This window comes from Cladophialophora immunda, assembly GCF_000835495.1.
Source record: "Cladophialophora immunda strain CBS 83496 unplaced genomic scaffold supercont1.3, whole genome shotgun sequence".
Lineage (NCBI taxonomy): Eukaryota > Fungi > Ascomycota > Eurotiomycetes > Chaetothyriales > Herpotrichiellaceae > Cladophialophora > Cladophialophora immunda.
Window position 1 is genome coordinate 4,490,560 of NW_015622543.1, and position 14,432 is coordinate 4,504,991.

Here is a 14,432-nt window from a genome sequence, read left to right on the forward strand (position 1 = left end):
GTGGACTTCGGATGCTGAGGAGGTGGATGATCAAGGAAAGCAGGTTATCGCGTCCATCTTTGGGCCTTTTATTCGAGGCTGTATTCGGGGCTTGGAGGAGGCGCTTTCGAGGCCGACTGTGCCTATGGTAGACCCAGACCCAGACCCGTCATAGTCTCTTATCTACCTAGTAATCTCTAACGGAATTCCAAACTATTCTATCTAGAGGTGAATGGAGATATGTTCTTCTGGGCACTGTCCTTGGATTCCCATTCCAAAGTAGATCAAAGCCGGGATAGCAGCATTGCGTCTTCCTCTTGTGCCGCCCTTTCAATGTCGTAGTACTTCTGATATAAAGGTAGGCTCTCCGGATTAGCGACAACCGTTGACTCGGCTTTATGTCCGCTGATGATCTTCTTGACGAGGATCTCAAGCTTCTTGCCCACGTTCGAGTATGGAATATCATCCACATAGAAGACATACTTTGGAACATGCCTCTTGCTGAGACTTTGCCCAATCTTGGCCTTGATCTGTGTCCGAAGCGCCGCAGTTCTTTCCACCCCGGGTTTCAGTTTCAGGAAAAGAATGACTACCTCGTCACGGTCGGTCGATCGTCGCTGACCAGTACACACAGAGTCCTCGACCTCAGGAAACAATCGTACAACGTTGTAAATCTCCGAAGATCCAAAGCGGACCCCGGAAGGATTTAGTACCCCGTCGCTGTGTCGGTACATGTCAGATGTCAGCTTGTACAATAAAACCTTATGAGCGTTAGTCATTGAGCCAGGGGGCGGCACTCACGACCGTCCCAACATTTGTATACCTCGTGTACGGGGATTGATCCGAATCAAATCTCCTTGCACCCAGGTATCCGGGCCGAACATCGAGAAATAGGCATCCTTGTATTTCTCAAGACCATCAGGACCCCAAAAGGTCAATGGCTGGCTGGGAAATGGAGCCCTGCACACCAGCTCGCCGGATTCATCGGTACCCTCGAGTGATTGGCCACGAACTGATGTAGGATCGAAGATATCGACTGCCATGCCCAAAGCCTTGTCTGAGATCTCATTGGCGCGAACCGGAGTCAAAGCATTGCCGCCAACGACTAGAACAGAACCAGGATTGAGTACCCGTACGTACACGGTTGGGGGATGAATGAATTGACTGACAAGAACAGGAACAATCCGTTCCTCCGCTGCCAGAGATCAACTGAACTTTGGGCGGGAAGCCATGATTGTAGAACCACTTGGCGACATCTGAAGGAAGAACCGAGCCTGTCGATGTTACTTTTCTCAACGCAGAGAGATCAAGCACGTCTCCTAGTAACTTATAAGTTTTTAAGCCACACGAGTATTGGGTCAGTGTCACTTTAACTTACTCGGCCGGACGTTGCTGTCCATCAGGTCGGTTAAGTACTTTGCCGATGTTCCAAAAATACTGACCCTGTGCAGTCGTCAGTCGTCGACAATGACCCAGATGACAGCCTTCCCATCAATGTAGAGGGCTTGAGGGTTCATACTTTATCTTGGAGATGATCTTCAAGAGAAAAGGAGGGTCTGGGTAGACTGGAGAGCCTTCATGGACAACTATTGTTGTTCCGATACTCATGGCAGTCAAGAGAAAAGCCCACATGATCCATGCAGTCTATTGACATTACCATTAGAAGGTAGACAAAGCGGTAATCGGTAAAGATGGATCTGCCCTTACGGTGGTGTACTGGAAAAGGATATCTTTGGGCAAGACACCGATATGGAGGACATAATCCTTCTTGACCTGCAAAAGCACTCCCTGTGGATAGTCAGTAATGAGCATTTTCATTCCACTCAAGGGTTCACGGCGAGTCAGTACGTAGACTTACCCCTGCACTGTGGAGAATGCATTTCGGAACGCCAGTCTATAAGAGTTAAACATGAGTCATGAATGGTCCCAACACTTGATTGAAGCCTTACTCACTGTTCCTGAGGAATAGAATATGAAAGCTGGCGCCGAGAACGGCATCTGCTCGAATTCCATCTTCCCTCCCTCCCCCTTTGTATAGAAATCACGCAGATCTAGAGTCTTTGGAATCTGGGTCGTAAGATCCGGGCTGCTGGTGCTGGTGCTACCACCTCTGCCGCAGAGGACGATCCTGTCGAGCGAAAGGCCTCGGGCAGCAACTGGCGCCCATTCCAGAATCGTCCCGCTGAGGTCCCGGCGCTTTCCATTGTACAACACCGTGGTGTCGGTGAAGATCAATTTGGGGTCGATCTGAACGATACGGTCGAGAATTCCCTTTGAGCCAAAGTCCGGCGATATCGATGACCATATCGCCCCAATTGACAGCGTGGCCAGACACAGAGCAATCGCCAATCTCGACGCCGAAATGACTGCGGCAACTCGATCGCCGCGTTTCACGCCGCCCCTGCGCATTGCAGTCGACAGCGTTTCTACCTGCGTGAAAAGCTCCCCCCAAGTGACGGATCGATGGTCAAGGCTGCCTTCTGTCGTCTCGATGATGGCGATTGCAGATGGATCGCGGTGACAGTGTTTGAAAATGCTGCCGGCAAAGTTCAACTGTGCGTCCGGGAAGAATATCGGACTTGGGAACATGCTGGGAGTGCCAGTATCCTATCACCAGAACGTGAGCAAGACTACTCAGGTAGTAACGATAGCCTGTGACTAACACTGATATTGGAAAATACTCTTGAGGGCAGCTTAGTTGCCCCGATATCCAAGAATTCAAACACGGACATCCAGAAATCCTGGGATGTGCTTGCGTTGACGGACCAATTATGGATGTCCTTGTAGCTTTGCAGAGAGAGGTTATACCGTTGATTTACCAGGTCACGAAACTTTGCAAGAGAGGAGTCTGTTAGGTCGCTCTTCGAAGGCACCCATATGACTGGATTGGCATCACCATCACCAGCGTCGTCCATGGTGTTGGTGTTGGTGTTGGTCAATAGCAGGCTGGAGGTTGCAATTGGAGCTTTTGGAATTGGCTGATTTGTATTTGCGTGTGTTTCAAGCACCTCTGTTATCAGTTGGTCCTTAAACGAAGCTTCAGCACTTCTGAATAAAATGTCGAGAGAGCACGCGAGCGAACGATTTTGCCAAGAACAGCAAAGCAAATAGCAAAGCAAGCTATGGCTAGAATGGCACTCACCCAGAGTACCTACAGAGGACCAGGTATTGCAGGTATTGCTTCGGGGAAATGTCATACCTGGTCCGATCATCGAAGTTGCGGTCGTCAAAGCATTGGAGCCCTCAAGCTCCACTAACAGATCAGCCGTTCCGGCCTCCGGTTTCCGGTCGAGAAAGGTAAAGCTCGGCCCGTTTGACCAATCGGGAGTGTTTGTCTGATAGTTTCCACCAATGATATCGCCCCGCTTAGTCACTAACTGCTCAATGATTCTCCAGTCCTATTACTCCTATCATCACTCCCCAATACCTGATATCTCTTGGTGACCTATCAAACAAGACGAGGCGGAGACTCTCGAGAGAGACGGAGCGTGTACGGTGTCACTTCCAAACAGCCCCTTTCTCCGTCAACATATACCCCATCCTCTGGCTCAACCAATCCGGTCTAGCTACAGCGAGTTCCTTTTCCAGGTCAAAAACCTCACCCCCTTGAACGAAGAGACCTTTCCCGGCCGCAGCGGCTCCCTGGTTGATCAGATAACATATCGCGTCTGCAACGACGTCGGGCTTCTGAGACGGAATCCCCATGTCCTGCATTTGTTTCCAGAGCACCTCGAGATCGTCATTAGTATCTGCCTTCACATCAACGCCAGGGAGGGATGCGAGTAAAGACGTTTCAGTCATCCCGGGAGCAACAAGGGCCATGGTAACTCCGAGTTTGGACGCTGATGGCGACAATGCGCGCAGGAGACCGACCATAGCTTTTAGGAATATGATTAGTATCACTTCCTCGCGTTGCGTGCTCCGAGTCCTGAGTGGGAAGTTGAACTCACCGTGTTTTGAAGCCGTGTAGATGGGCATCCCCTCTGTAGCAAAGTATCCCGCGAGACTCGCGGTAAGGACGATGCTTCCCCCATCGGCATTGCGTCGCAAATAATGGATCCCGAGAACGATGGTGTTCACCGTGCCCTTGACATTGACATCGATTGTTTTATAATTAGGTTCTCGTGGTTGTGGTAGTGGTGGTGGTGGTGGCTGGGAAGAAGTAGAAGTAGAAGTAAAAGTAGAGGTTCCAGGGTCGTCCGTTGAAAAAAAGACATCTCCCACATCATTGACGCCGGCATTCACGAGAACAATGTCGATTCTTCCAAACGTCGAGAACGCCTTCTCAAACAGCGAACAAACGGAGCTCCATTGAGTCACGTCACAGTACTCGTAACGTGGGACGTGGAGATTCTCGCTTATGCCCTGAAACTGCGACATCGACTTCGACATCCATGCTGAATCGGCAGCGGAGGGTGGATGGATATCGCCCATCATGACATTCCCTCCGAGTTCATGGATGAGGCGGGCTGTGCAGAGACCAATCCCGGAGCATCCGCCTGTTATGATGGCCGTTTGACCCGCAAATCCCTCGTGAGGGAGGCGACTTCTTGCCACGTCGATGCTGGTCATGATTGAATAGTTGGGGTGTTATGGGTACATTTACAGTGGTGGCTAAAGCTCAATGCGAGGTGTGAGATTGAAATAATAAATATATGAACATTGAAGACTAAGTTTAGCTGAGGGCTCTGTTGGCTTGATATATTATATATAATACCGATCTGCAAGCTTGTAGCTTGCATGCAGCATACCAGACTTTAATTGGATAAGCGGAACAGTATTGAAACTCACATGCCAGGTAAAAAGACCCGAGCATGCAGTATCCTGGTTCCGGAACAATGAACATTGTACAGTCAAGGCGGTATAAACTTATCTACTGAGAAGCTGTACCAGAGAGTCTCATTTTCGGAACAGTGCTACACCTACGCACCTCCTCTGGCATATAACAGTGAATATCGTGCCCCAAACATGTACACAGCAGTCGGGCACAGCGATTGCAAACTTGATATCTACACGAGACCTCCCATCTGGCTGATACATTCTTTCGTGCATTCACTCAGTTTGACCTATTGAACCCCGTCTCGGCAGCTTCAAGCAGACTCCCATGAAGTCTCTTCCAACTTCTTCTCTTCCGACTTCTTGTGAAGCTCCTTGGCCACCAAATGCGCCGTCTCGGGATTAAGATCTGGACAAAACCAAGACCCAATAGTTCCCAGCGCACAAAACGCGATACTAGTTAGAAAGCACGTCCGATACGCTTGAGCATTCGCCGTCTGATAAGCGTCCAGCCCGATAGCAAGGATCCGCTCAGTCAAGCCCGGAACACTCGAGGCAGGCAACAGGCCTTGAAGCACTTGAAGCAGAGCCGGTACCTCAGTCACCGGAAGCCCAGCTTGCACCACGGCCGCTGGAACCAGCGCCGGGATGGTGGTTTTCAAGCGGTTTGCAAGAATGGTGGAATAGATGGTTGAGGCGAGCGCGCCGCCTAACGAGCGGAAAGACGCAGCGAAGCCCACTGCAAGGCCGATGTCGTCCTGTTTGTCAATGGCAATGCTCGACTGCGTCAGGGATACTGCCTCCACAATGCCGAGGAAAAAGCAGCCGATGACGAGCATCGACGCGGTGACGGCTTCGTTGTGCTGTGTGGCTACAGCGACTGCGCCTGTGAATGCGGTGCCAATCACCATGCACACGACCATGAAGTACCTCAAGTGTCGAATATACGAGGCGACTGCTAGGCCGACGAAGTCGCCGAAGGTGATCATACCGCTGGCAGCGCAGAATTTCCATCCAAGGAGGGAAGGAGACGCTGGGTAGAGTGTTTCCACCATTGTTGGCCAAATGATACTTGTGGTAGGGTCAGTCTCGGTCTTAGCAGTCCATAAAATCGGTACTGGAAGAGTCCGGATCTCACCTGAAACCATAGTAAGCCATGGCAACCACTGTCACTGTGATGCACACGGCAATGTATTGGCGCCGGCGGAAGAGTCGCAACGGCACATAAGGCTCTCTGGGAGAAGCAAACCACTCATACACAAAAAAGGCGATCATGCACGCGGCACCGATGACAAGTGCACATAACACATGAGCACCGTCCCAGGCTGTAATCAGAAGAGGGTTAGTTAATCAGAGACTCGTACAAACGAAGAGCGGTCGCAGAGAGTCGAGACTGAAACTCACCATAGAGAGAACCTCCCCAATTCAAGCCCAACATGAGCAGAGTAACGCCTGCTGTGAAGAGGATGAACCCAATGTAATCGAAATGGGCGATCAATTGCCTCTTGGACGTACGGCCATGATGCAGCATTTTGAACGTGGGCGGGTAGTAGAACAGATACCAGCAAGACGTGGCCAGACCATTGATGATAATAAAGACGTAGAAGATCCATCTCCAGCTCATGTCGGGGTTATTGGCAATGGCCGTGCCGGTTTTTGCACCAAAGGCATTGAAAGGGGCTCCGATAAAGTACAAGCCGGCGTTTGCGACGAAGCGATACTTGATAGGCACGAGTTCGCCGATGACAAAAGCAAAGGATCCTTGGGTGGCGGCAGCTGGAATAGCCCGTCAGTGAGCGTGTTTTCCCTTTCTTTCTCTTCTTGTTCTTTCTTCTGGATTCGCTGAGCCCAAGGCTCAAGTTTCTTACTTACCTGCTCCGACGAGTGTCATGCCGCCAATAAGTGTCGGGATGTTCTGTGCCCTGGCGCAAACAATGCAGCCAACCAGACCCAAAGCTGAACCAGAGATGAAAAACCAGCGTCGGCCGAAGAGATCAGTCACTCGGCCCACCAGGGTGCCTATATACCTTTTGTCAGAATTACCGGCGCTGGGGAATTCCGAATCATAAATAATAGATGAATAGGGAGATAAATGTACTCACTCACTACACCCAACATGAGGATGTATATAATAGCAGCCCAAGTTATCGAAGTCCCCGGGCCGCCAATGTCCACATAGACCTTTCCCAGATTCGGGGCGATGAGAGTGAAAGCACCAACACCGGCCATCAACCCGAACGCACTCGCCTATACATTGTAATTGTAATTGTCAGTGTCGTGTTACATTGGATTGGGTCGGGGCCAAAAGAGAGTGAACACCACGTCAACGGTAAAACAACGTGACAAAGGTAAAGGTAAAGAAAGTATTGCTAGCAACTCACAGCATAAGACCCCACAAAGAGAGGACTGTAGTAGTATCCCTTTGGAAGTTGACTCTCGTCGATCGGCGACACGCCAATGCCATCAATGGCATATTCAACGTGCGTTCGCCCGACGGCATTCCTGTCCCTGTCCTTATCCTGTTCCCGCGGTTGATCCACCACCTGGACTGGGACTTCCAGCTCCGAGTGTAGTGAAGCGGTCATCTTGGGCTTATAGTCGAAATACGAAGAGAAGGGGTAGCTGTCTGAATTCAGAAACTGGACGGTCAGGGGACGTGAAGTCGGGACGTGAAAAGGGTTATATGTAGTTATATGCCACCTACCTGCCGGGATTGACCCCGTGGGGAATTGACGCTAGGAGCATACAAGGTCAACTGCTTGCCTGGCTGGAGCAATGCTGGTTAGATTGTCGCTTCTAAATTGCAGGGTCTAGGGTCGTGCAATAGTGTTGCGGTTGCTGTAGCTGTAGCTGGTACGGAGTAGGAGTATGGTGTACCTCACAAGGTTCCGGAGTCACAACTCGTCAGTGATCCTTATCTTTGTTCCTTAGGTCTTGCGAGTGAGAAAGGAGAAAACTATGTAGGTACTTTCACATCTGCTGGCATTTGGCTTCGGCCGGCTAAACGAGTGGACCGGTTCGCCGACTGGCAAACAATGACTGGCCGAGCATCGAACAGTGGACGAATCATATGAAAGTGGAGACCACTACTAGCCACCCACCAATCGGCATTCTTGTTCGAATACTCTCACCGGCCGCCACCTTTGCATGCATAGTACGTAGCGTTTACCTGGGTACCTACCTAGGTAGGATCAGAGTCTGAGTTTTCAGAAGGATACAGGGTCGTCACAACAGTCACGACGTCTGTACATGTTATGATGGAAAACATTCGGTTCTAAATCTAAACTCTCTTCTACTGTGGTGAATCGGCGGGATTTACCTAGAGCATTTTTGGTCTGAAATGCTTGGAGCTTCACGGTCTGCATGTTCAACCCGTAAACGTAGCTTCCAAACGTACTCCCTCCTCCATGCGCCGCCACAAGTCCTGCATTTTCTCATCTCGCATTCGTTGAAGTGGAAGACGTGGCCCTCCGCCGTATCCATGAACCCTTTCCAAAATGTACTTTGTCCCCGCAATTCCGGCACTTGTGTGTGGCCAATCACTAGCCGAGAGAATGCTCTGAAGCTCCATGGCCTTTTCAAACTCCTTCGCCCTAAAATTCTCACACAAGCGTACGGATGCTCGCGGCAAGATATTGGCTCCGCCAGCAATAAACCCAGACCCGCCGGCAACCAGTGCCATCAGACCAAAGTCCAGAAGCCCGCCGTAGCACACGTAGCCAGACCCAGAACCAGGGTCGGTGGTGTTGGGAGTCATCGCGTCCATGGCTCGCGCTACCCGGGCCAACTTGCCCGTATCGCCACAGGTGAACTTTGCCCCGACGACATTCGGATGGCGCGAGACCGAGATGATCAGATCCGAGTCCATCTCAATACCGGCCGACACAGCGGGAAAACTGTAGACGAGCAACGGGAGCGGCGTTTCGTCCGCCACGCGCGTGTAGAAGTCGGTGATGGTTTCCCGACTCATGGCGCCGCGGAAGTAACTGGGCGGAAGGACGAGGACGAAGTCGCCGCCAGCGCGGAGGGCGTCGCGACATAGTGCGACTGTTCCTTTGACTGACGCGTCGGATGCGCCCACTATGATTGGAATGTGAGCCAACCCTGCGTCTTGTAGGGTCTGGCGCACTGTCGAAGTCACGGTGACGCGTTCGTCGCGGCTGAGGTGTGGTGCTTCTCCGTTCGATCCTAGAACTACCAGGCCTGCAATGCCTGCTTCCGCGAGCATCTTTACGTGGGTTCGGAGACTGGGTAGGTCGAGGTCCTCGGTTTGGGGGTGGAAGAAAGTCGGGATTGCTGCTAGAGCACCGACGGGCAGTGCTCTGTGGGTGCGGGTGTGATTTTCCATATTGACTATGTTAGAGTTCATGATTGGTTAATGATACTTTTTAATACTAAGGTACTGAAGAAGCGATCGTAGCATGTCTTTAAGCATCATGACCTCTTGACTATTACCGGATATGATCGGCCATGATCCATCTAAGCCGGCCCCCGAAGGTCCAAGGCGGACTATCGACGACGAACTATGAACTATTCGCTCCAGTATCTACTATCTACTTTCCCCTGACTAGTCACTACGGCGGCGCCAGCAATCATTGCGAAGTATATCCACTAAGTAGTAAGTTTGTAAGTGTCTGTCCCTCTTTTTCAGGTGTGACAGTTTATATACAGATGGAACCTGCACTTACCCGTCAACAACCAGACTCGCACCACTCATGAAACTGCTCATCGGAGACGCCAAAAAACAAATTGCATCTGCTATCTCTTCAGGCTCGGCAAAGCGGCGCATCGGCACCTTTGCCATTTCGGCACGCATGATTTCTGAATCGGATACAGTCGCCCGCATGTGGTCTGTGTTTACGTAGCTTTATGTACAGTTGCGGTCATCAGTTAGCGAGCCGTGAGCGTAGCAGGCATGTGGGAAGGGAATGGTCTGTTGTCCATAGAAACAAAGACAGAAATTCTTAGGACTTACCCAGGACAGATGGCATTGATTCGAATGCCGTCTTTTGAATATGTATTTGCATCCTACATATATCATACGGCTGTTAGTAATAGTTGCGTCGGATACCCATATACACATATACACAGTAGGTGTTAACTCACATTTTTAGTGATCGCTATAATACCATGTTTGCTATGTTACAAAAGTATTAACAGATTGTCAAAATTTTTGATCAGCGTAGAAGAGTAGGGGAACCCACCTCGTGCAATAAGGCGCTGCTGGTGTGGACTGAGATGGCGCGGTGAGGCCAAAGGTCGACGACATGTTTACAATGATGCCTCGACTCCATACACCAGTTCTGTCCAGATTCCAATCTTAGCATTCGTCCTGTCACACACCTGCTGTGTGCCGTTCAACGGGACTTCGAGGAATGGCGACTTGTCACCTACCGGACTTCCACCACGTCTTGTCGGAGTAGTTGTTTGATCTCTTCTCGTTGACACATCCACAAGCCAATCATATTGGTGTCGATGACTCTGCGGAAGTCTTCAGAAGAAATGTCAACCGATGGTGCAATCGGGCCACCGAAGCCAGCGTTGTTGACGGCGATATCAATCCGGCCAAAGCGAATGACGACTTGTTGTATTCCTTGGATCACTGATTGCTCGATCGAGACATCCATCGTTACTAGGAGAACCTCCACATCCTTGTTGAGAGCAGCAACGGCCTTTTCAGTCGACTTTAAGCCCGCCTCGTCAATGTCAGCGAGCGCGAGCTTCGTCACACCGTTTCGAGCAAATGCTATGCTTGTGGCCTTTCCGATTCCTGAATAACAAGTCAATCAAGTGACGAGTACTATCAACAATGCAAAGTTTTTAATATTTACCAGATCCGGCGCCAGTTATTACTGCGACGCCTTTAAGAAGTTGGTTCATGACTGTACTGACTTCAAAGGTGGCAGGCAGGCTGGAGCAGTTTTTCAATATGGACACGGCCTCGTCTACCTAATGAAGGTTGTTAACTCGTGTCAGGACCATTTATCATTTATGTGTGTGAACAAAACGCCCAATGGAGGAGTTTCGTGGGATTCATCATTCTTTCGGGAAATTGCCATCCGGCATTTCACACCCAGGAATTTTACCGGCTCCAATGAATATCTTTGGCGAATCCGTAGTGTAGGTCGTCTCAAACCCATTGCCCATCAGGCAGTCCAATCGGCAGAGTATCTTGCTGCATCGGGGCTCGAAATTCAAATTGCAGCTCTAATCTCGATGTAATAATGGCAAATGCTCTTCCATCACCAAGTCCGGGTGTTTGTGATTGTTCTACGTCTGGCCCCTGGTTCTACTTCTAGATCAAGCTCACATTGCCCTCTACAAGAATTTCATCTTGTTGCTAATCTTCCCAATCTGTTCAATCTCAATGGTTACCGTGTCGCCATCCTGTAGCCACCCGGGAGGCTTCATCAAAGCTCCCACCCCACTGGGGGTTCCTGTCAAAATGACCGTGAACTTTCTCAAAGTCATTGCCCTGCTCAAATGCCTGACAAGCGTAGGGACATCGAATATCAAATCGTTTAACAAGGTCGTCTGTCTCTGCTCGCCATTCACTTTGGTGGTCATTCGGAGGTTACCAATGTCTGGCAAGGCCTTGGGAGAGACCAGCACGGGCCCGATCGGAGCAAACTTATCAAAGCCTTTTGCGTAGCCAGCTTGTCCAGCACGTTCTGGCATTTGCCAATATCTGGACGATACGTCGTTTCCGACACAGTACCCGAGGACATAATCCATCGGGTCTTCATCTGGCCTAATATTTTTGCAGTCTTTGCCAATGATCACACAAAGTTCTCCCTACATAAATACTTGCTATTAGTTCGCGTCAAGAATGATGGGCAGTTCGCATTGCGACCATTTCAACATACCTCGTAGTCCATTAGTGTGCATTCCTTGTCGATTGGAATTTCCTCGAACGGGCCAGCGAGAGCATCAACTGGCTTGGAAAAGATCATAGGATAGTCCGGGGTAGGCAACTGTGACAGTTCAACACCTCATGTCCAGGCTGATACCTTTTCATCTGGCCTCACATTTGCTTCTGCTGCATGAGCCTTGTAATTCAAGCCTACCCCGTAGATATGGCTCGCGTGGGGAATGGGACTCAAGGTTTTTGCCACATTTTTCGTCGCCCCTGACAGTCGCATATCTGATTGAAAAGGATTGTCATAGATAGGGAGGTTGACATTATCGACGGTTGCGCCGGGTGCCTGATCAGACGCCTCACCATAGTAAACATTGCCATCTGTGGACTCGAACCGCACGAGACGCTCGAAAGATGCCATTGCTAAGGGTTGATTGTGAAAGTGTCACCACCCTTGGCATAGCATATAATAGTGATCATGTACAGTATATTTCCTGCACAAGAGTCTTTCATCAAAAACGCCCCTCTCGTCTTGTGAAGAAGGCTCCGCTCAAGCCGGAGGGCCGAGCGAAAGAGGGAATCCGAGATGGTGGAGACTGCCAATTGGAGAGGGTGGAGGTCTGGTGGAGGGAGGCTCGGCCGGGTCAAAATGCTCGCCGAAACACACATATCCAGCCAAAGGCAGAATGCAGCGTGATCAGCACGCCGAGTCAGAACCAATGTGGATGGAGACTATTCGCACTGAAATCAGGATTCATTATAAGGCTACCCAGGCTTTGAGTTATCCATCTCCTTCATATGTTATAGAGAAAACTACCCCTAAGTTCTGACCTTCAATTGATTTAACGTACAGTACAATACAGTCCCTCTCGCGCCATCATGACAGCGATTACAAACAAGAAAACCACCGGCGAGTGGCACTATCTGGGTGACCTGACCACCCTGGACAATCTCCATGCCACATTGTCATTTCCCATGAGCGCTTTCCATAAACCCGAACTGAAGAAGGAAGAAGAAGAAATCTTCCAGCACTATGCCGACTGGATGCTTTTCAACGACACCCGATTTGCGGTGGCGCCCCAGGAAGGAACCAGATTCTATGACTGTGATCAGGTGTTGTACTATGATATGATGGGTTTGATTCCTCGTATGACGCTGTCGCCTTCCATAGACTTGCCGCTTTGGCTATGACTGTCAACTAATTCCGTGAATGATCTATCTAGGTGGAGGTTTTCATGACCATTTTTACCATATTGGACGTCAGTTATGCAGTTTCTTACTTCCCACATGGCACCTTCCTACGGCAAGGTACTCAGTTGTACATGCATAAGCTAACATAAACCCGATTGCGCAGCGTATTATGCAAAATCACATATCGGCTACAAGGACATGGAAGTCATCGCCGCATCCCCAGATATGGGCTTTGTCAACATGTTCCAGGCAGGTTCTGTTTTAATTCCCGCTGGCTACGTTCCACTATAAGAAAGTCGCTGGCTGACCACTCTTTCACACAGCACTACTGGGGCACAACTACTGATGGGCATGATTTCGACTTTAAATTTCGGTATACTGGGATTCTGCGGAAGAAGGATGGTATCTGGAAATGGATCGAGGAGCACGTCTCGTTCCCGGTGAACGTCGCCACGCAGAAGGGTGATCTCACTTGTAGTCTTGACGCTGGCGAGAATCTGAGGATGGATGATAAGGACAATGAGAAACGAGGAGAGGAGAATTTCAGAAAGGCAAAGGACTATGTGAAAGTCTGAATACACTCTCCTTGAACGCTCGGAGCTGATGGCTTGAGCCTTGAAGAGAATGGTGTTCTCTGATGGCAGCGCTCCTGCACTGACTCTTGATTCTGTTCCGTCCTGGGTAGAAGATGTTTCAGCTCCACCATTGGTGCCATGTGTTGTCTTGTTAAGTGCATCGCCGATGTCTTGCGGCACCTAATTCAAGAGGTAGTACTAGCATTGAAATTCCGCCATGCAGGCTCGAGCCGCAGACTCACGGCCTTCCTATCTTCCTCCGCTGATTTTCGTTGTCGATTCCTATGAGCTTCTTGCATATCCGCCAGTTCTCCTAGAAGCTCTTTGATTTCTTCTGAAGTGAGACTTTCCTTGTTCATCATGGCTTTAATGGCATCAAGTCGCCGAGTGATTGTGGTGAGGGCAGTTTCAAGTTGATTTCGTTTTCATTTCCACTCGTTCTCGGCCCGCATGTTTTCCTTGACTGTACCATCGTGTTTGTGAGCCCAGACTCGCTTCTCGGCGTTGAGCGAACACTCACCCTTGGTCTGCGTCTTTTCCAACCACTCGAGAGTCCTAGGGGATGCTCCGGCTTTCATGGTGACTTCGATGTACCAGTCGCACTGTAGTTCATGATCAGGGTTTCCTCTTCAAGCGTGCGCCATTAGTCCTTACCATCGCGAGCTAGTCTTTAGCTTGGTCTTCACTGCTTGATGCCATTTCTGAAGGATCTCCGTCTTTAGATTGGGAAGACGGTGCTTGCTGTAGCCTGTGGTTGTGTCTCTTGGGTGGTAGTGTGGAATAGATGTGGCCGAAATTTCAGAAAGTCGTTATCATAAGTTGAAAAGATGAATAGAGGTACAGTTGTCATGACTATTCTCAACCTATCTGTGAGGGAGAAGAAAACTAGAGTTTTGAATATCAGGCCTTGCAGTGTCACCCGTGTAGTGAAGTATCTTGTTACTGCCTTCACTGCCATAATTAGTGAATACTAGGTCCTAAGTAGGCATGTATCCCTATGCAGCGCGACATGAAGAGTCCGATATTCCAACTTCCGCATACCGCATTTGCTT

At 49.9% G+C, this 14,432-nt stretch overlaps 4 protein-coding genes across 4 annotated transcripts; 1 reads left to right on the plus strand and 3 right to left on the minus strand.

Moving 5' to 3' along the window:
* Positions 1–263: 263 nt before the first annotated feature.
* PV07_05965 (acetoacetate-CoA ligase) lies at positions 264–2,894 on the minus strand (the record flags this gene model as incomplete). Its single annotated transcript, XM_016392903.1, has 9 exons — positions 264–699; positions 781–1,084; positions 1,149–1,298; positions 1,358–1,422; positions 1,499–1,623; positions 1,687–1,767; positions 1,838–1,873; positions 1,933–2,586; positions 2,643–2,894. 9 exons carry the CDS (start codon positions 2,892–2,894, stop codon positions 264–266), a joined length of 2,103 nt encoding a protein of 700 aa, XP_016250422.1.
* A 583-nt stretch (positions 2,895–3,477) lies between these two features.
* Positions 3,478–4,551, minus strand: PV07_05966 (uncharacterized protein; the record flags this gene model as incomplete). Its single annotated transcript, XM_016392904.1, has 1 exon — positions 3,478–4,551. The coding sequence occupies one exon, from the start codon at positions 4,549–4,551 to the stop codon at positions 3,478–3,480; it is 1,074 nt and encodes a 357-aa protein (XP_016250423.1).
* A 3,571-nt stretch (positions 4,552–8,122) lies between these two features.
* PV07_05967 (uncharacterized protein) lies at positions 8,123–10,635 on the minus strand (the record flags this gene model as incomplete). Its single annotated transcript, XM_016392905.1, has 7 exons — positions 8,123–9,077; positions 9,444–9,620; positions 9,731–9,783; positions 9,862–9,892; positions 9,960–10,058; positions 10,150–10,525; positions 10,587–10,635. 7 exons carry the CDS (start codon positions 10,633–10,635, stop codon positions 8,123–8,125), a joined length of 1,740 nt encoding a protein of 579 aa, XP_016250424.1.
* A 1,858-nt stretch (positions 10,636–12,493) lies between these two features.
* Positions 12,494–13,380, plus strand: PV07_05968 (uncharacterized protein; the record flags this gene model as incomplete). Its single annotated transcript, XM_016392906.1, has 3 exons — positions 12,494–12,761; positions 12,969–13,063; positions 13,129–13,380. 3 exons carry the CDS (start codon positions 12,494–12,496, stop codon positions 13,378–13,380), a joined length of 615 nt encoding a protein of 204 aa, XP_016250425.1.
* Between the last annotated feature and the right edge of the window lie 1,052 nt (positions 13,381–14,432).